This window comes from Lepidochelys kempii, chromosome 13, assembly GCF_965140285.1.
Source record: "Lepidochelys kempii isolate rLepKem1 chromosome 13, rLepKem1.hap1, whole genome shotgun sequence".
In the NCBI taxonomy this organism is placed as follows: domain Eukaryota; kingdom Metazoa; phylum Chordata; order Testudines; family Cheloniidae; genus Lepidochelys; species Lepidochelys kempii.
The window spans coordinates 28485927-28509334 of record NC_136392.1 but is presented as its reverse complement, the minus strand read 5'-3'; the positions used below and the strand labels follow the sequence as shown (position 1 = coordinate 28509334).

General features: G+C 42.7%; 1 protein-coding gene across 3 annotated transcripts in view; it reads left to right on the top strand.

Moving 5' to 3' along the window:
* The window catches only part of CBFA2T2 (CBFA2/RUNX1 partner transcriptional co-repressor 2), a 97472-nt gene that overhangs the window by 59559 nt on the left and 14505 nt on the right, over positions 1–23408 (top strand). For all 3 annotated transcript variants that reach the window (XM_073309909.2, XM_073309911.2, XM_073309908.1), the window contains 6 exons: positions 12602–12745; positions 16925–17166; positions 19880–19969; positions 20975–21156; positions 21961–22214; positions 22935–23020. In XM_073309909.2, coding sequence (XP_073166010.1) covers positions 12602–12745; positions 16925–17166; positions 19880–19969; positions 20975–21156; positions 21961–22214; positions 22935–23020 — 998 coding nt within the window. Of the gene's footprint in view, positions 1–12601; positions 12746–16924; positions 17167–19879; positions 19970–20974; positions 21157–21960; positions 22215–22934; positions 23021–23408 lie in introns of those variants that run through there.

Genomic DNA, 23408 nt, shown 5'->3' with positions numbered 1-23408 from the left:
AGGGGTTCAGAGGTATTTCATCATTCTGTCACTGCAGAACGCCAGGCACAAAGTCTAGACAGGTTTATTGGCTACTTTCAACAGTTCAGAAAGGAGAAAGATGGACTCCTGAGGGAAGAACTGCACTAACTTTATTCTTGCACTTCTCAGTGTAAGTTGTGCCTACAGGGCATATTTTTATAACAGAAACGTTTATCAGGGTGTGCATTAGGTTCCTCTCGATTCCCACTTCAGTTGCATTGTGTGACGAAAGGCCAAAAGCCACATGCCTACAGCTGAGGGAGAAGGGCCCCAGTAGCTGTCTAATGCACCCTTTGACATAGCAGGCAGTATGGCTCACTAACCCTAATTTTTCTCCAAAACACTTGTGAAGCCTCATGCAAGGTGTCCTGCTGTGGAAAATACTGCATAGCAGAAGAACAAGAGGAAATTATTTTTTCTAACCTTTATTTTACAAATGGTCTCTGGCTGTTCTGGAGTCCTTCTCCCTTCCCCTGGGCCCAGCAGCCATTTGTGACTCAGCAGCCCTTGCCCTTTTAATTATAAAATCTAAATGGTGACTACTGAAGAACTCTTCATTTGGCATTTCCAATACAAAGTGAGTATAAGGGCTCCGGAACCATGAACTGCTGTTGCCAGGGCAGCTTGGCATTTAGACAGCAGGAAAGTTTAAAATGTGACCTGCTTCCCCGCCCTTCAGCTGCCTCCCTTCAATTATTCCACCCCCTCTCCCAGGCCACGCTGCTAATATCTCCCCCACACCGCATACCCCTCCATTTAAAATAATGGATGACGATGCGGGTTTCGTTCTGCAGTGATTCCATCCCAGCCATGTCCCATTGAGAACTGGTACATAGCTGTAGAATGATCAAAAACCCAACCAGCTTCTGTCAATGTGTCCAGCCATGACCCCTCATGTCTATTAGGGACGAGGCTGAGACTGCTAAATGTATTTCAGTTGGGCTCCAGGTGAAAGTCAAAGCCGTTAACTATTTTGCCATCAAGCTCCATAAGTCTATTGAATGAGCAGAAAGAAACTGTATATTAAGCAATGCTCCTCAGACCTTTTTAGAGAATCAGTCCTCTATGATGCTAGTCAAGTCATCAGCAAACTTCTGTTGGCAGAGATTCATTTGTGCATGTGAAATTAGAGAAGTGATTTCTTGCATACCCTGGCTATGTATTTAGAGATTCTCAATTAGCTGATCCAAGCTACGTGTCATTAGGTTGTGGACCATATTTTTGTGGCAGTTTTATCTCCTAAGCACTAAATTTGCTCTGAGTCTGGAGACCAGAACTGAGCCATAGACTCTCAATGTGTTCTTGAGCCAGTTGCATGTCATGGTTGGTACTGTACTATTTATGCAGGAGGAAAGCAAGATCTAGCTGAAATGATAATGCTGAAATTAAATATGTGACAACAAAATAGGAAGAATCGCTATAAAACTGAGCAAATGCAGACAACTTTATACTGCCAAACACATTAATAGGTTTTCATAAAATCATTGAAGGATAAGACCGAGAAGGATAGCAATCAGCCTTAAAGAAAAGAAATTATTAATCTTATTTTCCTTATTAACTGCTTTCTTGACTGGTTGCAAATGATAACATATTCTGCTATTTCAATTTCTTATAGCTGAGTTCCACATAACTGAGCTTGAAAGTGAAACAGCTGTGTGTGGGAGATGGAGATGCATGCATTTATTTTTGATTTGTGCAATGTCTATCCCAAACTCTAGGGGCTTAGTCCTGCAAGGTGCTAAGCACTGCTGTGAGGTGCTGAGTCCCCTCCACTCCCACAGCATCTTGCAGGCTCAAAGCCTCTGGTGCTTTGTAAACTGAAATATACAATACAAAAATGGATTAATCATATTCAGTGAAGTACCCAGGCAGGAATCTTGTACCCACCCATCACAATAGGACCCATAGTAGCTCCTTATAAAACTGTCTATGTATAAAGGAGGATGCATTGGGCATCAGTAGATCTGGGCTCACCCAGATTGACCACTGATTTATTGTGTGACCTTGGACATGTTACTCAACCTCTATATGCCTCAGTTTTTTTAACTGTAAAATGGAGTACTGTAGCAACATTTGCCATCTTTGCAAAGAAGCTAGACAAATTCGGACTGGAAGTAAGGCAAAGTTTTAATGGTGAAAGTAATTAACCATTGGAACAATTTACCAAGGGTTGTGGTGGATTCTTCATCACTGACTATTGTTCAATCAAGATTGGATGTTTTTCTGAAAGATCTGGCTAGGAATTATTGTGGGGAAGTTCTCTGGCCTGTGTTTTATACAGGAGCTCAGCCTAGTTGATCACAATGGTTCCTTCTGGCCATAGAATATATGAAAGCACTTTGAGGCCACTGGAAACCTAACATTTTTACCCTGTACATTTTACGACGTTTTTCCTCTTCCCTGCTCCAGTTAGGTATTTTGTAACAAAATACAATTCACCTTTTCCTCCCCTTAAGGCTGCTTTTATTCATTGTCTTTATGCTGCTCTCATTAATGCTTTGTATATCTAATCCTTTCCTCTTTTTCCCACCTTTTTATGTAATTATATTGCCAAATGATAAAAGATTTGCTCTTTTCTAGGCAAACTGATTTTCATTGGAGCTTGGGAGATGCTACCAGCTATCGGGCTGTAGGCTGATATATTGCTGAGCTATTCGAACAGGGTGGTAGTCTGACTAATAACACAAATGCTTTGCATTCATATAGCTCCTCTCATCTGAGTATCTCAAAGCACTGTGCAAAGGTGGAAAGGTCTTTATAAATGGCTTGAAGCTCTCAAGGGGAGGAGACAAGACAATCTCAAAGAGCAAAGCAAAGATGTTAAAAATAAAATTTAAATGTAATTCTTCCCATTTCTCAGTTCCTAATGTGAAAATTATTAGCTTGGTGGAGACTGAAAACAGATGGTGAGCAGTTTGGAGCAGATAAGCACGTTATTCAAAATAAACATTCGCTGAAGCTGGGAAGGTGACCAGCTATATTTCACTCCACCCTATTTACATTATCAGGTCAAGTTACAGTGATGCGGCTTTTAGGCTGCATTAAAATTAACAGAATCTCCTGGAAAGCAAGGAAATTGCAACGTGTCCTTTTAATCATGGACTCATTTGGGCTGGAATGGACATCTAATAAACCCCTCAGCTTCAGGGCAGTATTGATTTAATTATCCTAAACCATCCCTAGTAGATTGTCAGCAGGATCTAGTTAACAGCCGAATAGCCCCCAGAGATGTTAACTCCATCCCCTCCCTTGCCCTCTTGTTCCTCTTCTGAACCATGTTTCTCCTAGTGTTCAAACTGAGGGCTTGTCTAGTTGGGATGTGGGGCACGGCAAGCCAGTGGGTGAATCTGCAGCAGGCTAGCTTGCTGCACAGTAACATCCTGTCTGGACAGTTCTACAGCACGCTAAAAGTTCTAAAATACATAACTTTGCTTTATCTTAAACCTCTTGTTCTGTCCTGTTCAACTATGAGTCCACAAAGCAGCCTGAAGGGATGTCTTAAGTGGTCTGAGTCTCCACTTTGAAGTATTCACAAAAAGAAAAGGAGTACTTGTGGCACCTTAGAGACTAACAAATTTATTTGAGCATAAGCTTTCGTGAGCTACAGCTCACTTCATTGGATGCATTGTAACTTCAGGTTCATGACCCTGCAGGATCATCTCAATCTTTTTTACTTACACGGCAGATAAATGTGAGTTCCATGCATTTGGCTTTTTTTCGGGAAGGTGGCTCTTTAGGATGAAAGACGGTCCTGTCTGCTCTGCAGGGATCAGTGATCCCTGGGCACTTACTGTATAAGTAGCATTTTGCCCTGCTGTCTCAGCTAAAATGTCCCCTTTCCCTACTTCTATGTTATGTGCTTCTCCCACCCTTACCCACTGAAATGCAGCTTCTTGAGTGAATGTATACAGAATCCTTCACTCCAGAAAGGCATCATGTAAAAACAAAATATGGCTACTTTACAGACTTTAGAATCCAATCATCTGGTGGCAAGTGCCTGGCTGACTCTGATCACTCCAACTGTGATGAACAGTGGGTGGAGAGGGAAGAGGGCTCTTTGGATATATGGTCGGTCTTACTATAAACAAACCTGTGAGCATTCATTTACTTTGCGTGGAGATGCTCTCCTGCCTTGCTGCTTCTAAAATATTTTGTTTTTAATACAAAATACAGAAATCAGTTTAATAGCAAAGTTGGTTGAACCCAGCAAACAGGTTTGTGTGTTGCAGGACAGACACTGTGCTGGTTTGTAGTTAGGATCTACAAACTAAGGGCTTGTCTACACTTGAAATACTAGACGCACAATTGCAGCTGCGCTGCTATAGTGCTTCAGAGTAGAAACTACCAACGTGGATGAGAGGGGTTCTCCCATTGCGGTAGGTAATTCGTCTCCCAGAGAGGTGGTAAGAATTCTTCCGTCGACCTAGTGCTGTCTATACCAGGGGTTAGGTCGGCTTAACTATGTTGCTCCAGGGTGTGGATTTTCTACTTCTGAGTGACGTAGCTGGGTCAGCCGACTCTTTCAGTGTAGACCAGGTCTAAATTCAGATTGAGGCATGTACTTCCTTAATTGAATTAACTTTTCCAGCACTGAATCAATTAAATACATGTACAAACTGGAATAGCCTTATAATCTTGAGCTTATTAATATATAAAAGGCAATTACATTGTCTATGTACCATATTAGCCTTTGTTCCATTCTTCCCAGCACTGTATGCTTGCCTGAAAGCTCACTGCTCTGGCTTTTGTACCAGGATCGACAGTTACTCTTCCACTTCCACCATTACTAGCTTAATGCTAGCAGCCAGTTTTGTCACTGGGAAACTGCTTGTGCTCACCTTTTAAAAACTAGATTATTCCACATTGTGTATTGACCAGGCGATGGATGTGCCTATCCCAACATTCTGATTCCTTTCATAGCAATCCAGCCTCTCTCTCCAGCTACCCCCAAACAGCATTGCTTAACAGTGTGAGGTCCGTGGCACAGCATCCTCCCACCATCGGTTCCACTTCGCTTCTAGTTGAACCTTCTCTTCCCTAGATGACTTCCCATTTCTCCCAGCAACACTACCTCCGTCTATTGGGACGTGTTTAGGTTTCTTCTGTCCCGCTCCAGGACTGTGCAGTCCTCAAATATGCCAGGATGCCAACTTTTTTATACTGGAGCTTAATGTTATTATGTAACAGGTTCACAAACACTTTTTATTAACACATGTAAATCGCACATCCTGATATTATCCTATCAGCCTTTTGGAGTCATCCAGTCCCTCCACTGGCCATGGTTATTTCATACTATACTTCTTCTTATCCTCACTTTGAATTCTCGTGGTAGCTGCTTATCTAGCTTTTGTCCTGCAGTCCTTTATTTCTTGTGGTTCTCAGTTTCTTTCTTCATTTCCAAAGACTTTAAGATAGAAATTAAATGTTTAGAGTCATTTAGACACACCCTAGCAACCCAGCTATTTTGATTGTGTTTTTTACCTTTTTCAAAACCATATGAATGCAAAGGATTATTAAAACATACTTTTCTTTTTATAGTTTACAGCGTAAGTAGAATTTGGCTATTCTTCTGAGGTCACCCATCATAGCAACACTCTCCTTTTCTTAAGTGCAATAGCAGGAAGGTTTACTTAAAGAAAGTAAATGTCTTGAAAACCTGTCTTGGTTGGTGTTTAAACTGTTGAGTTGAAAAAGTGTGTATATTGTGGACACAATAGGGCATGTTTAATGCTCAGCTGTTGCTGGAGAGCTGAGGGGAAGAACTTCTCTGATTTGTGAGTGAAGGCAAAGGTGGTCTGACAGCTTCTTCCAGAACCTGTTCTAGCGTATTGTTCATTCTGGGACTTGATCCTCCACTAGAACTTAGCCTGTGCTTGTTAAATGAGAAGTTGATCAGCAGTGCTACTCTTAACTGTTGTTCTTCTTTGTCTGCTACATTAAGACAACAGTTAGGGAGCAAAATAAAATACAATGCAACTCGCCTAGAAAATCTAGTCAAACCAATTACTGGAGTGCCATGTAGTATATGTTGCAGTTGGCGGGCAGGGGGGTGTCATGGGGCATACTCACTGCTGGTGGCACCTTCTGTTGGCCATCCAGGGGATTAGTTCTGCAATGTACTGTGTTCTCCTCCAGCGGTGTCTCTCCCACTGTCTTCTCATTCTGAGGCCCACTTGCTCCAGGAACTGCAGCCTCCTTTTCGTGACTCAGCCTTCTGGCCAAGTCACAACATTGTCCCACCCTTCCGGGGGGCAGGGAGGGGTGTGTGTAACAGTCTTTCCCAGACCAAATCGTCCCAAACAGTCCACTCTTCTCTGCCTCGTATTTGCCATGTCTCTAGTGGCTGGTAGGGGAACCGGGGCCCACTCTCTACTCCAGGTTCCAGCTCAGGGACCCTCCAATTAGCCAAGGCCTGCACTGCTATCCCTTGCTACTTCTCCTACCTTCCTGGCTTTTCCCTTCTTTGGGTTCGCCAGGGAGTAACTGTTAACTACCCTCTACAGTCCCAACACACCTCCCTCTTCGCAGGGAGTGACTGCAGCCTGCCTTCTTGCAGCCCCTTTCTGTTGCCAGCTTCCTGGTTTATATAGGCCCTGCCCAGTTGAGCCTTGTGTCTAATTAATCTCTGCTCCCTGGCTCCTCCTCCAGGTGCAGCCTGGACAGTTAATTGGGCCTGATTTACCCTCTCAGGGCCAGTGAGTATACCCCATCACAGCAGGATACAGTACAGCTTTGTGGTCAGCAGTTCCTTGAGTGGGCACAAAATCAATCCAAGCTCTTGAATGCATGGATCAGCATTCATATCACACTCCCAGTCAGTGCCCGGCCCAAGCCAGGGAAGCTAATGATCCAACCAGTGGACCAAATTCAGTGATGAATCCTGGTCCCGTGTCACCTGAGGCACGTTGCGCATACGCTAAGAAGAACAATGCACTGAAATTGATTTTCGCCACAAGGACTTCCTTAGTGGCACCCCCCAAACTAAACGGCTTCCTACCTCCAGGCCATCCAATATACAAAATCACAAGCTTTGCTATTACAGCTGAATAACGTGGAAATCAGCTGAAATCTGTATTGATTAATCATTGTAAAATCTGGTTTTCAAACTCCCTGTGTCTCTGTTGCTTTTCTCCATCACATTTGAGAGGATGGAGACCCTAATGGTTGTCAAGTAAAGAATAAAACAGAATGTCAATGGCCAGGATTCTTTTAAACAAAATGAATCTTATTCCCTGGTAACACTCCAGATTGTTTCAGGCCAGTTCAGTATAGTTTTCCTCTCATCTTGACACTGGCAGGAATATTCTCTTGTTCATTCAGCACATCTTCATTAACCAGTCAACATTTGCTATCTCTGGATGTGAAGTCAACACAAGTCGTCATAAAATTGTGATGTTTGGCAGCTTGATGGCAAAAGCTGTGTGCTAAAAATATGTTCAATCTGTGTCCTGCAGGCAGTGTTTGGAAAATAGCGAATTCATAAATGTTTCTAAAATAGATCCAATCAGCACCTTCAGACCAAACCATGTCAGCTAACATTCCCACATGAGACAAGGAACAGCGAGTTTGATAGCTTTGTAAAGGAGCAGGAGTTAGCACTGAAGTTTGTCTGGAATTTGGAAGAAAGCCTGTTTGAAGTATAACAGATTAAGATGTCCAATTTAGGAAGTGATGCTAAATGGACGTTCCGAGTAGTCAAGCTATTAAGTGCAACTGCTTTTCTTAAAGGGGGGCTGCAAGAACAAAGGCAGGTTTGGAGGAAGAACTTCAGTTTGCCAATGTTGTCTTGTTTGGTGCTTCTTATGAGCTTTGTACGTCAGGGAGCTGAAAAGCATCCTAACTTGGATGTGCATTTGGACTGAGCTCATGTCTCACTTCCTGCCTCCAAACATGCACTTGATTCTATTCAACTTGATTTCAGATAACTGGCAAATTCTATGACTTTCACTCAGTTTGAACAGCCACTGGGTGTCCCCTCTCCCTAACCACAACTGGAGATCAGCAGTTGGAGACTGAATTAAAATCCTGTTACTGATGAGCCATCAAACCTTCCTGAACAGTTCAGTGTGAGAAGAAAGCAATGTTCCTTCAGCCCTTGATGGGAGAGCTGACCTCCTCATCAGTGTCTGCACTGCCTCATTTTAGCTCATTTTTCTCTGTGTGAAGTTGAGTAAAAACCCATATTATTCCCATTAAAGGGATATGTAAAATCAGAATGTTTAGAAGACAGATATGTCCTTATCTGGGTTACAACCACCACAATCCAGTAATCGAAAGCTTGTGAAATCTAACAGCACTGCTTGCTTTTTGTATTTCTCTCATGGTGAGCCATGAAAACAAGCCACTTGATTTCTTGTGAGTTTTGGCTTTCAGATTCTTATGGACTGCCACAGAGCAATGCAGTGTTTCACAAGTTATTACAAGTACATGGGATTGTTTATTGGAGGTTGAGGGGGTGGGAATTCCATTGAACTTTTATTATAACTGACAGTGGCAATATTTCTGCTTGGGCTTTGTTTAAAAAAACCAACCAAACAACACTTTATTTTTAAAAATGTGCCCTTGGTAGTGTTTTGACAGTATGTTTAGTATGTCCTGCAAATGGTTTGGAAAGAGAGATCATCAAAGTCAAGGTTCCATTCCATGCTCTAGTGAGATCGTATGTCTCGTGTTATGTTCCCCATATGCAGTTGTGGGAACAGGTTTCACAGGAAAGGGGTGAAGAAAACAGAATATGAAAGGGGTACTGTGCATATGTTTGCATGTAAGCCGTCTTGTTGGAGATAAAGGCAGGAGAGAATATTGAATTTTGTAAAGCTAGAACGGGAAGAACAATTTACAGTGAATGACATTTATCAAATGTAGCTTCTTTTCTGTTTTTGTGAATTATCCTGCCAGTCGATTATAATTTCCATGAGTTAGCTCACTCTTTGCATTTATTCAAATGATTTGTGCAAACATATTTCAGTTGCTGGGTAGCTCACAAACTATGGAGTAAAAGTATTGGATGTTTACAGTTAGAACTGTTTTGACTGAACGCTGTAGAATCCCATGGTGTGTTTCTGTTCCCTGAACAGATGAGTGCAACTCTTAGCATGACGTTTCTGGTGTGAATACTTTTGGATTGCAAATTCAAAATTTGTTCTCTGTGAATATTCTGGAATGCTCGTCTGATTCGCTGTTGGTTCTCTTCCCCTCCCCCTTCCCCCTCCAATTTTCTGTCAATAAACTTATTTGCTAGAGTATTTGCAGGAAGTGAACACACAGGAAAGATGCACACATTCAGTATGAATTAATGTAAAAGTGTGAACTAACACTTGCATACAGAAGTGTACAGTATATGGCCAGTGTCTTGAATAATCTCTCTGGTCGCTTTCTTGGCGGATGGGAAGCTGAGATTTGAACAAAAAATTACTGATGTGAAACAGGGTTTATATAAACTAAAAGACACACCTGCTGCTATATAAATACTTTAGAACTGCAGATTTGATTTGATTTGATTTTTAATTGTGAGCGATCCCAAATCCATTGAAATGGAGGGAGTTTCTTAATTGCTTGAGTATGGGGGTTTTACTGTATAGTCATCTCTGCTCACGCTGCCAATGTCACCTCTCTAATCTCACAGAGAGGGAGATTGTTGGAGTGCAAGATCCATTTGTTACCTTGCTGACCTTAAGGATAATTTTCCACAAGGAGAATAAAGGAGAAACCTGTGGTCTGGTGTATGCAGGATTGCCTTGGGGATTTCAGGCCATCGGTGATAGTGCCAAGTGGTTGGTGCAGAAGGGCTCTGGCACCAGGTTGTTCCTTCTATGCTTTCACAAACCAGCACCTTTGCTGAGGAGAACAGATTGTTGCCATAAACTGCAAAGCAGCAGGTTTTGTGATTATAATTCAGTGAAAAACTTCTCAGTTCAATCAGTTTCCCTTTTTTAAAAATAGGATTGTTCCACTCAGAGTTTAAGCCCTGGTACAACTGTGTTCTTTAGTGCTGATTGATAACTTGCAAAAATGACATCAGTATGTAGTATTTATGTATTTATACAGCACCTAAAGTGAGTTAAGCACAGCTCTCAGTGGGCAGTTCCTTATTAAGTTTCTCTCAATAGCTTCCATCTCCAGTCTAGAGAAGTGTAGTTGGACACAGGTCTGGGAGCCAGGAATTTCTGAGTTCTAATTCAGAATTGGAAACTGATTCCTTCCAGGGCTTTAGAAAAGTCACTTCACCTCCGTTAGTTTTTTCCGGTTGTAAAAATGTTTGTGCTTCTTACCTCTACTGATGGTTAATGCTTTGACAATGAGAAGGGCTGTTCTAGCGCTAAGTATTATTTGATGTTTCTAATTGGCCCCAGAGGTCTAGGTGGGTCCTTTCTGCCTTTTAAGTCCTCACTAGTAATACAGATTATGCTATCAGAAGCTCACGGACCATTCTCTTGTTGCTGCACATGGCGGAATGGATTCCAGCTTGCTCTGCAGTGCTGATAGAAGTTAGATTTGTTTTTTGGCAGTGAAGGAGCTGTGAGTAGCAATTTGCTGTTTTTCTGTCGTGCCTTCCTAACATAAACATGCTCTGAACTCTTTGGTGGGCTTGTTAGACAGGAAAGTGCTTCATTATATATAAACAAAAAACTGCCCAGCTCTCCTTCATGACAAGGGAAATGCCCCATGTGCCGTGTCACCTTTCAAAGTTCCAGAATGCTTTTTCCTTTGCCCATAGCCAATCAGCATTGAAGGCAATTAGTTTCAGCTGTTATAAAGGTATCCAAGCAGCTGAAGTTTTTTTGTCTTACACTAGAAAGAATCCAAACTTTTCAGTCAACGCTTCTGGAGGCATTTCAGTGCATTGCTTGTGGGCTGTGTTGAATTCCAGCTTATGCCAAGTGGTGAAGGTTGAAACATGTCTAACTACTATGCTCTCCTCCAGGCCTTTGGCAGCCTTGCTGAAAAAGCAGGTGGTCTGCAATGATGGTTCCCTTTGGGTTCTCACACACTGCACACAACACATAGAAGTGAAAGACAACTGTCAGTTCCTTCCTTCCCTTGCTCCCTCCCCTCCCCGTCCCTGGCCAAAAAAAAAAAAAAAAGTACCAGGGCCCAGATGGATGTGCTGGAAATCTTTCAAGGATTTTAGGAAGGGCATGCTACCACATCATCACAACACATTCAGGAACTAATCAGATGAGACAGGCATCGGTTTCAGGAGCAGAAAGTGGTCAGCACATTGTTGAGGGGGATGATCTGGATCACATTGTCTCACATTACTCCTTTTGGGTCACACACTTATGGATGAGCTGCATGCCAGTGTCATCAGAGCAGCAACAATAAGCATCCATGGTCTCTGAATAATATGCTGGCGGGTTTTGGGCTTTTTCTGCAGGAAAGTGGAGAGCTATCTCAATATCAAATCCTAGTGGAAACAAGAAACAGAGTTTTTATTGATGTAACTAGTTGAGCTCAACCCCTAGAGCCCTCCACCTGGGGTTGATCTCGACTAGCTATATCGAGATTAAAAACTATGGTGCCGTGTCTCCACTAGGATTTAACAAAGAGTTAACTGTCCTACCTTTTTTGCAATGAAGACATGGCCTTAAAGGTGAAGTGGGATGATGTTTTATAAAAACTAATAGTTTTAAGAACCCAAATCCTTAGGAAAATACTGTACTGTATGTGCATCCATACATTTTATAGTCTTGATTTTCAGTGCCCACATAAGTACTCATCTATTCAGATGTACTTATCTGAATGTTCACACATCCTTCCTTTTCTGTGTGCTCGGGTAGCCCTGTATTTCTACAAGGGTGCACAGCCCATGCTATTCACAGAGGGGAGGTGTTCATTTGACACCTGCAAACCCACACCTGCTGGGGCACTGAATATCAAACCCTGAACAAAAGAGCTTTACAAATGTCTCCTTTTCTTACCTGTCAAAGCCAGAGTTTGTTTTTTCCACCAGCCACCTGTTGGCATCACAGGCGCCTTGTAAAGAATGTAACTCTGCCTTGCGTTGTGTGATGGTGGTTCCCTAGAGCTATGTGCCTGACCTCAGGGTTTAATGAGGGATGGAGATGTGAAAGTCTTTCATTTTCACCTGCCTTCTTTCAAACTCATTGGGCTCTTGTATTCTATGGGTGTGATTTTCAAAAGCGTCTAAGGGACGTGGCAGCATAAATCATACAGACTTTCAATGGGACTTGTGCTCGTGAGTCACTTCTCAAAATCCCACCCATGTATCTACAGTGTGCTGGCAGGAGTAGGCCAGCGTTGCCAGGCAGGCTGGTTACTTTTGGAAAGATTTAACAAACAACCAAAAAAAACACTTGGAACAGTGTGTGTGAATGTGTGCACGCGTGATCAGTCCAGACTGTAGTATGCGCCATATCAGTATCCTGCCTGCAGAGGTTTTAACCTGTTCTATTCAGGTTCTCACACCGCCCTCATCACTGCAGCATATGAGCACCTTGCTTTCTCTCCTTCTGCCCCGCAGCGTTGTGAGTTCAGAGGAATGATCTGGTGTGGGGCTGGTGTGTGTGTGGTTTTGACCTTCAGTGAGCTTTAAACTCTCTTTTTCTTCTCTTAACAGTTGCTAGTGAGAAGAGGGTGCCAGTGATGCCTGGATCGCCTGTGGAAGTGAAGATACAGTCAAGATCTTCTCCTCCAAGCATGCCACCACTGCCACCTGTGAACCCAGGCGGACCCCGGCCAGTGTCGTTCACTCCTACAGCATGTAAGGCTTGTCTGTACCTGGGTCTGATCTGATGTTAGGAAACTGCTTTTCCCCTTGAATTTTCAACAAGACTCTTAATCTCGACGTGGGGGAAACATTCAGTTTTTAAAAATTGCTGCCGATATTGCAGCTGTTTTTGTGTGCTGATACCTGGACTAGAGAGTGAGTTGTGCACCGTAGAGGTAGCGAAGAACTGGGAAGGGGGATTGAAGCTCTCCTACTAGGTAGTTTATCCAGTGCCTCTCCCTACTGCTGCAGAATTGTTCACTATGATACACTGACTCAAATACAGAAGTGCTTTTTCCAGATTAGTTTTAAAGAAGACCAGGGCTGGCGCTCGCACTGCTTCCCTTGGGAGATTAGTCCACGGGTTGATGTATCTCACTGCCAGGAAGGTCTCATAGCTCCTCCTTATTCACCCCAAATCATCTCTCTCCATTTCAATTATTTATACCCTTCCAATAAGGGTTGAGTTTCATTGCCCCTCCTCGACATAATTCAGTCCTCCATACCCCTGCTCTGTTTGGTTGCTGTTCCAGCTACTCCCTCTAGTTTTTCTTTCTGGTAGTGTGATGCCTAGAAATAACACTCTTCTACCTGCAATAACACCAGTACAGTACAGAGGGGTATTTCCCTCTCTGCTCCCTCATGCCTCACTTATGCAGTCCAAAGGAACTTGGACTTTTTTGCTCCCATTATGACATTGCAAACTCGTATCCAATTTACCAGTCGCTATCTTCCCAAAGCCTTTCTCAGCATTACAGCTTTCCACTTTTCTTCCTTCCATGTAACAGCTGAGTTAAGGGTTATCTTTCCCCAGATGCACGAGGTGCATTTTTTTTAGAAGGTTGATTCTCCTCACTGTTTTCTGCCCACACTTCTCATCTCTCTAGCTACCTGTGTATTATTTTACTCCCCTCACTGATGTTTGCAACCCCGCACAATTTAGTGTCATCTATGAATTTCACTTACCCCTTAACCTCTCTGCCAGAATGCTTAATTAGATATTCCAGAATACTTCTCACTGGGCTACCACATCAGACTTTCGCTTGCCCTCATCTTTGATACATTGGTTTTTTTATGGCATCCTAGTTTATGGTTATTCAGTCTTATCTAAACCATTTTGAATTAATTTTTCAAGTAAGGTTATGAATCACACAGTCTCAGATGTTTTACTAAAATCCTACTGGGGTCTAGTCATTCGCTAACTTAGCTTTTACTGTAATTGCAATGAAGTAGGTCTGGTGAGGATTAGTCTCATTATTTATATTCCAGTAGTGCTTAAAGGCCCCAGCCAATGTTACGGCCTCTTTGTGCTCGACTCTGTACATACGCTATAATAATCTGCCCCCAAAGAACTGATCATCTAAACCGAACAGGCAGACAAAAGATCCTGCGGAAAAGACTTGTCTGACTTCACCCAGCAGATCAATAACAAGGCTAGGAATAGAACATGGATCTCCCGTTCCAGTGTCCTAGCCAGTAGGCCATGCTACGTCCCTTGCTTCTTACTTATCGTTGTTTTTTTTAATGGTTAGTTATTGCATTTTTTTTTTTTTTACTATGAATAGATGTTAATTATGGGGAAATAATTGCCAGGATCCTCCTCCTTGAAATTCATTAAGACATTTGCTTTTATCCAGTCTTCTAGTACTGTCCCAAATACTTCTCTTGGATTCATCATGCATGCTAATATCATGTAATGCCTGTCATCTAGTTTGGCTTCTTTGAAAGTGTTTAAATGTTCCATAGATTCCTTTACTTTTTATTTTTTAAATAGAAAAATACATTTTTTAAAAAACATTCAGATCTTCCTTACCCGTAATGATGACACACACAACTCAAAAGCTCATCTTTATTTTTCTTTGCAGGTCACCTTTAAAACAAGAGCTCAGCATGTTGTCATTAATTTCATTCCTTCTTCCTTTATTAATGGACCTACCTTCCATCTAGCAGTACTTTCCCTCTGTAGCAGCCCTTTCGCCCCTTTCATTAACATGAGCAAGCTTTGATATTTTTTTTTCTGCCCTTATCTTTCCTGTGAATCTGTAACTGACTCTGGTTATTCTTCTTTGGTTGTCTCCCCGCTTCTCCACTGCCACGACAGGTGTGTGGAGCTTTTATAACCTCAGATCTCTGAGCAGCCCTTGAGCGGTTTAACTGCCCTAATCCTTCCCTTCCCGTCATTTGAAAAGGTCTCACTAGGGTAGTCTTTTGAAGTTGAAAGGCTCTCATTTTAAGAGAACACAATAATTTTATATAATTCTTATTAAACTACCATAGTTTTCACAATACTAAGTTTATAAATAATTTTTCCATGCTGTTTAACATGGTCCAATTTGGTAAATATTGCTGGATTTCCCTGTTCTTTAAATGAAGATGAAGTGGTCATATCTGTTTTTCTTGAACAGCCATGTCAACTCTCTGTTTCTCTCTCTTTAGGCATGTGTACATGTGCATGCATCAGTATCCCAGAAAGACAGCATAGTCCTGGGCATTCTTTCTGCAGTGCTGCTCCAAACAGTGCCCCTTAAAAGAGGACTTGTCATATTTTTATACTCTTTGGGGCCTGATCCTGTGTTACTTCCTCAGCCGAAACTCCCAGTGACTATAGTGGGTGTTGGGGTACAAGGAGTCCAGTATTGGGGCTATAATTTTGAAACAGTGGATTGACTTAAAATATATGTTGAATATGATGTACTTTTCCACTCTGCAGTTCATGGTTTGGATCGCATTAGGGCCTGAATCATATGCCTGCTTTAAACGTTTCTCAGACAGGACCTCAGATTGCACAAGAGCTGTATCGGGATCTGAACAATTTTTCAAATCCCTCCTGAAGCCCCTAAACATCAGCAGCTTTGTCTAATTTAGTCAGAAAGCATGTTGAAATAGACTAACAAGCTCACCAACATGATCAGATCAAAAACACCAGACACTTGCAAAACTGAGGCTGATGTAAATTTCCTGGGGAGAGGCATGGCCCTGATCCTGCAGCGGGATCCGCCTGGATGGACCTTTACACCTCAGCAAAGGCCTCTTGATGTCCGCAGTACTGCATGTGGGTGCAAACATCTGTGCTGTCAGATGCTTGGCAGGACTCAAGACTAAGTGAACAAAATTGATTTACCTTGAATTTGTCAGGTTTCAGAGTAACAGCCGTGTTAGTCTGTATTCGCAAAAAGAAAAGGAGTACTTGTGGCACCTTAGAGACTAACCAATTTATCTGAGCATAAGCTTTTGTGAGCTACAGCTCACTTCATCGGATCCTGCATCCGATGAAGTGAGCTGTAGCTCACGAAAGCTTATGCTCAAATAAATTGGTTAGTCTCTAAGGTGCCACAAGTACTCCTTTTCTTTTTTCTTGAATTTGTCAATTTTTAAGGCCAGAAAGGACCATTGCAATCATTTAATGCAGGCCAGAGAATGTCACCCAGAAATTCTGGCGTGCAGCCCCTAATTTCTGGGTGAGTTAAAGCATATCTAAGCCCTTGATCTGTATGTGAGACACTATTCTGCCTTACACTGTTAAACCTTATGAAGCTCAGCTCCCCGAGAGGTATCACAACCATAGGTATTTATTTAGAAAGCATTTGTTTTTAACCCTAATTGTTAGTAATGATTTCATGTCTTTGGAAGTTAAGATAGGTCTTTGGAGTCTATTAAAGTCCATGCTCTAAATTTCAATAGGATTCAGATGAGAAAAACATTTTAAAAAACAGCTGACAGGTAGGTTTAAAAAAGAAACCATGGACAGCTGATCTGGCCTGCAAACTTTTACAGCTGGTCTACAAGCGGCTGAATAGTTAAACTTCCGTATCAGAACAGAGCCAGAAATGGAAAGGTTAGAGTGCTGAAAAGTAATGGGTATAAATGCCATTCAACAGAGCTGTGCCTGCATCCTTGTGTTTGAGTACATCAGCAGGAAATGTCCTGTGTTTTCATGAGCACTTAGAGAAACAGGTACAGGGGTTGAGGAAATAAACTCATTGTGGCCATTTTAACATGGTATTTTTGCTTTAACCCACAATTCTGGGGTGCTCTGCTCTGTTTCTAGTCAGTTTTCTTTTCTGAGTCTCTCGAACCAGAATGGAATTGTTGTATGCCCCTTTTGGGTATTTCTACAGTATGTTGCAGCAGTGGTCACTTATGCTTACGTTTTGGTTTGGTTCTGCATTTCAGTGCCCAATGGGATTAACCATTCTCCCCCGACGCTGAATGGGGCACCCTCTCCACCCCAGAGATTCAGCAATGGTCCTGCCTCGTCATCTTCATCCTCACTGACCAATCAGCAACTCCCAGCAACCTGTGGGGCCCGGCAGCTCAGCAAACTCAAGCGCTTTCTTACCACCCTTCAGCAGTTTGGCAATGACATTTCACCAGAGATTGGGGAGAAGGTCCGGACCCTCGTTCTAGCACTAGTGGTAAGCACTACAAATGGAGTCCTGGAAGCTGCTCAAGACTAAAGCCTCTCAAATGGCCTTTGGGGCTTTTCTGGTGGGCCAGAGCTCTGCTAATGATGGGAACCTGGCAGCCGACATGTGTATATATTGCACAATACTATGCATTTGTGGCTTATGGGAAAGCTATTTACCAAGCAAGTCTAAACTTTGTATAATGTTTACCCTGTCTCATAACTTTTCTGTTTTTCATCATCTTCATTTGGCTTCAATAAGCTGTTGGACTCTCATCTGTATTTATCTTCAGCTACTAGCTGGATGCCACTAAGCTCCATGAAATCCAGAGGGGCTTGGGCTAAAAATCCTACCTTACAAATCACAGGCCTGTTCTGTTTTTTTTCCTAACTGAAAGGAGAGTAGCAGGTCTGATTTTTTTCAAAACAGTAATTTCCTATGATATAAATCTTCTGCTAAAGGGTCCTGAACATGCTCTCCTCAGCCTTCTCTTGCAGATAGAGCTTCCTTGCAACTGAGAAGTGCATGTTATTTTTTTGCTAGATAAACCGTCTCCTGCTCATGTCTTGTTGTAACCCTCTGGAACATGAAGAATTCCTAATTTTCCTGACTCTGGCTGCTGATGGATTTTACTCTAATCTGCTTCCAAACGAAGGAAATGCCAGTTTGACACACCATTTGTTAAATACTGTCATGGCTTCAGTGTGGTCAAACTTAATATTTCCTTGCTGCGTGAGGCAATGTGGTCTAAAGGAATGTGCAGAGGGGAGAGAGAATCAGGAACTCACAAGTTCAGGGTCTGCCACTGACTTGTTGTATGGCCTTGGGGAAAACCGATAATGTTTCCTTGCTTCGCGGGGCTGTGGTGAGAGTGGACTGATGTTTGGTGCAGTGCTCTGAAAAAGTGGTGATGTAAGTGCTAGGTCTGATCTATACAGGCCACCATGATATTTTCTGTAACCGTTCAGTATGTGGCTGACTGGTTGAATGTATAAGCTCCTAAAGATATGGAGAGAGATCTCTGGCAAATCTTGGGGTCCTCTGGCTACCACTGTACAGGGATAGCTGCTGTAAATTCACTGATTCAGTCACTATTTTAGAAAAAGGTAAATTCTAAGCCTCCAGTGAGCGGAGAGACTCATGTCACGCAAAATGCTTCTGATGGGATACATAGCAGAACACATGATGTGTATTAATGGCTGTTTGCTCTTAATGCCAGGTTTGGGCTGCCCCGCATAATTTAATCCAGATACACTAGGAGAGCAAACGAAAATAGTGCTAAACTCTCGTAAGTGTTGAAAATTAGCCTTAGCAAATGAAGGCTGAACTTTCAGTGTCCTTCTTGTTCACATGTGTGCACGTACTTGCATGCACTATACAAATTTGTCAACACCTGTGCAGACTCTTTCAATGGTCTTGGCACCTGGGTAAGTATTTGAATACAGTGCTGGTGCAAAACCCCTGGCTTGGTTGATACACACCTGTGTGTGCATTGGGATTTGTATTTGTGCAAGTGTTAGAAGTGGTTATAGTGTATGCAGGCTGTCATAAATATACAGGGAAGGCTGACCACCTTTAAATCCCTCCTGGCCAGAGGAAAAAACCCTCTCACCTGTAAAGGGTTAAGAAGCTAAAGATAACCTCGCTAGCACCTGACCAAAATGACCAATGAGGAGACAAGATACTTTCAAAGCTGGAGGGGGGTGGGGGGGGGCAAAGGGTTTTCTCTGTCTGTTTTTTGTTTTTGCCCGGACCAGGAATGCAGGTTAGAACTCCTGTAAAGGGCTAATAAGCAATCTAGTTAGATATGTGGTAGATTCTGTTTTGTTTAAATGGCTGAGAAAATAAGCTGTGCTGAATGGAATGGATATTCCTGCTTTTGTGTCTTTTTGTAACTTAAGGTTTTGCCTAGAGGGATTCTCTATGTTTTGAATCTGATTACCCTGTAAGGTATTTACCATCCTGATTTTACAGAGGTGGTTCTTTTCCTTTTTCTTCAATTAAAATTCTTCTTTTAAGAACCTGATTGCTTTTTCATTGTTCTTAAGATCCAAAGGTTCGGGTCTGTGTTCACCTATGCAAATTGGTGAGGATTTTTATCAAGCCTTCCCCAGGAAAGGGGGTGTAGGGTTTGGGAGGATTTTTTGGGGGAAAGACGTTTCCAAGTGGGCTCTTTCCCTGTTATATATTTATTAGACACTTGGTGGTGGCAGCAATAAAGTCCAAGGGCAAAAGGTAAAATAGTTTGAACCTTGGGGAAGTTTTAACCTAAGCTGGTAAAAATAAGCTTAGGGGGGTTTTTATGCAGGTCCCCACATCTATACCCTAGAGTTCAGAGTGGGAAAGGAACCTTGACACAGGCATTTTTACCTACAGAGTAGAAGTGATGGTCCCCAATTAGTGTTTCTTACCAATTTTTAAAAGCCATGTTCGAAATCACTATGGTGCTTCCACAGAACTCAAGCACTTCCTATTGTATTTTAGGTTGTGGAGTATGTTTTATGGATTTGGAAAATCTTTCAGTCATCCTCTGCGGCAGTGGACTGGTAGGCCAGTTAGGGGATAAGGTGCTGCTGACTAAAATCTGGTGCAAACGTTACTGATCCCACATGGCAAATAAAAAGGCTAACTTCAAGTTTCATTGGTTTCCTTCTTCACACAGAATTTATTTTAAGGACTAAACTATGCAGAAGATGGAGTTTCATTTTGTTTCTTTTTACAGAACTCTACAGTGACAATTGAGGAATTTCACTGCAAGCTCCAAGAGGCCACCAACTTCCCTCTTCGTCCCTTTGTGATTCCATTTCTGAAGGTGATGGTGAAACTGCAGGGTCTCGCTAATGTCACATGTTGAACCCAGCAGCCTGTGTTGTTTGGCAGCACTGCAGTTGCTGGGAACCAGTAAACCGGAAGCTCATCAGAGCAATTACACTTAACGTCGCAGGAAGACGGTCCACAATATACAGTCATGTTGACCTAATATGACCAGCTCAGAGGGAAAGTGTGACTTTGTCATGGACATCATTAAAGATCCTGTATTGTCCATTTCCTCTGGGCTGATTGCATCTGAAGGTGATGACTGAACTTCCCAACACATTTTTTAGCATAATCTCATTTTTCCACACATTCTCTTTAACTCCAAGTATCATAATTTATTTCTTGTTTACTCCATAACTAATTTCAGCAGACCAGCTGGGCATGTATTGAACAGAGGAAATACAAGTACTTAGGGAAGGGAGTTTCTGAGGTTTCAGAGAAATTATGCACTCCATCAAAACAAGTAATTGATATGTAATGTTGAATGCTGTCATCTTTTCATTAGAGATGCACTAAAAGCATAAAGCATATGTTCTAAATGTTTGTTTATACAGCAATCTGGGATAGCCCTAACAGCGTATTAAGTTCTATAATAGCCTATCATGTCTATTTGTGTGTCAGAAAAATAAAACAGAACAAAATTCAGCAGTGATCTAATCAGGTCTTGCTTTCAGATTTTCAAGGCCCTGAAATAGACAAGATGCTGGAATCACAAGGAAGGTTATTGTGTAACATTTTGTTTCCTAACGCAACTCGTTTCAGGGCCTCTCTAGTTCTCAAGAGAACAGTTTTTTCACATAAGCACGTGTCACCTATACAAACATCATAAAGTGCCTTTTTAGTGCACAGCAAGGCTATAGCACAGGCCCCATTAATTTTAAACTGTGGACGCTAGTCATGCCATTTTGACAGATAATTGGAGTCAAGTAGACAGACGGAATCAACACTGCTGTCAGACTTTACAAACCAAAACTGCAATGCAGTGCAACCTGTTTTCCAGGCCAACCTTCCTTTGCTGCAGAGGGAGCTGCTGCACTGTGCCCGGGCTGCCAAGCAAACTCCTTCCCAGTACCTGGCCCAGCATGAGCACATCCTGCTGAACACAAACACCACATCCCCAGCCGACTCCTCTGAGCTGCTGATGGAGGTGAATGGAAATGGGAAGAGACATAGTCCAGACAGGTAAAGGGAACTGCATGTTCAATTCAGTTTTTAAGTAGTGGCCCTGTTCCTGGAGCAATGAAGTCAAAGTGAAACCTAATACTGTTGGAAGATGTTGTTCTTGCCTTGTGTTAAGCCAAGTGGCCTGTTCAAACTCTCACTCGCAGTTAATGACCCCTCTAATTCGCTCTCAGTGCTGTGTCCAACGTGGCTCCATAAAAATGCTCCAAGAGAATGGTGTGCTTGTGAGGACATTGCGCCGGGCTTCACAGGGTTTTCTTCAGGCACTGATACGCTTTCAAGCAGAGTCTGCCTGAGAGTGCCTCGCTGGCTAGAAGCATGTCTTCAGTCTGGCCTAAAATGCAAGAGGTGGCTGTTCCCTGAGGCTTTCCCTGGAGGAGTGGAGTGCGTAGGGAATGGGAGGCTGTTCTGGAGGAGATACTGGGAGTCAGGGAGGGGTGTGTTTCAGAAGTCTATTTTAAGCTTTGCTAATTGTATTTTGGATACAGTTTTGTGTATAATTACATAGAATGTGCCTGGAGTTTAGAGACGAGCAACTGGAAATAATCTACATTAACAGCTTCTTTTCTCTTCCCCCTTCTCCTCCCCCACCCCCACATGGCAGTGTGTCCTGTAGTTGTGTTTTGGGTTTTTTCAAGTGTAATACATTTGTTTTGGCTTCCCAGCTTGTTCCTGCTAAGTTCTGCTGCTCAGAGTCCTGGTTTGAAATCTGTTTCTCTCTCTGGACAGCTGGGTTCATCTCTTTCCCTTTCTGAATATGTTCTTAGTGCTGACAGAAATCCACCTCTTTTGGCATGTTTGCAGAAGAGAAGAAAATAGTTTTGAGAGAGACCCGCTCCCATCGGAGCCACCTGCCAAGAGAGTGTGCACCATTAGTCCAGCTCCGCGACACAGCCCTGCCCTGGCTCTACCCCTCATGAATCCTGCTGGGCAGTTCCATCCAACCCCACCTCCACTCCAGCACTACACCTTGGAAGACATCGCAACTTCCCACCTGTACAGAGACCCCAACAAGCTCTTGGAACAGAGGGATATGCGCGACAGACATAGCAATCTCGGTAAGAAAGCCCTGGCCCCTTCTCTGTCCCATATGTGATCTTGCCTGATCTGTCATACTAGGGCTCCTATGGAATGGTCCAGTACACAGCTGGGCAGCATACTGAGGAGATCCGCCAATAAAATGCACATTGCCGGAAATCGCTTTCTGTAGGCAGATAAACCTGTGGGGGGGGACAGGGCAGGGCAGCTGTATCTAAAGAACCAGTTGCAGGAGCTCTTTAGAATACAGTATAAGTGGAGCTATCTGCTGTCATCTGAGAGGTCCCTCTTGCTGTAGACAGTACAGGATATGTCTGCATTGCATTGGGGAGTGTGCCTCCCAGCACGCATAGACAGACTTGTCTTAGCTCTGCGCAAGCTGGCGCACTGAAGTAGCAGTGTTTACACTGTAGCTTGGGCTAGCCACCAAAGCTTACCCCCAGAAGGTCTGGTGGGCTTGGACTCAGGTGACTAGCTGCAGTGTAGCCATGTTCCCAGAGACCAGTTTCATAGGAAGTACGTGCATTTGGCATTAAAGGGAAAAAATACTTGTTCAAATGAAGATTTTTCTCTTTTCCACGCCACTGCTCTTCACTATTGAAACGTATATTTTTTCACTTTAACGAGCCTTATTTGTTATCCACTGGCTGGAGCTACCAGATCACGATTTGAAAGTGGGGTAAAGTCTAATGGAAGAAATCATGCTGTCTGGTCCTAATTTTGGGTGTAATTTATAACAGGTTTAAATGGCGGCTATCAGGATGAGCTTGTGGACCATCGCTTAACGGAGAGAGAGTGGGCTGATGAGTGGAAGCATCTTGATCACGTAAGGAACCTAAAAAAAAAATAAAATCCTTTTCCAGCAACCAAACCACCAGCTGCTTCATTTTATGTGACTGTGTCATAGGTGGTGTCAAATCAGCATTTTCTGAGTGGCCTATTTTAGTGCACACTAAAAATGTTTTAAAACTGCTGCCGATTTTTCCCTAACCAGTCTCTGATGTCCTGTGATAATCTGGGTTTTGGCTAAAACGGCGCATCCTACGGATAAGGAAACAGCAGGAGGCAATATATTTTCATGGAAACTGCAGTGTAATGTAAAGACATTGTAATTCCTATTGCTAGTTAAAGAAGAACGAATACTTTTTTTGCTGCTGTTGATAATGCAATGTTAACTGAAGCTGGGGCACAGCTATCTTCTTGGGTCTGTTTGG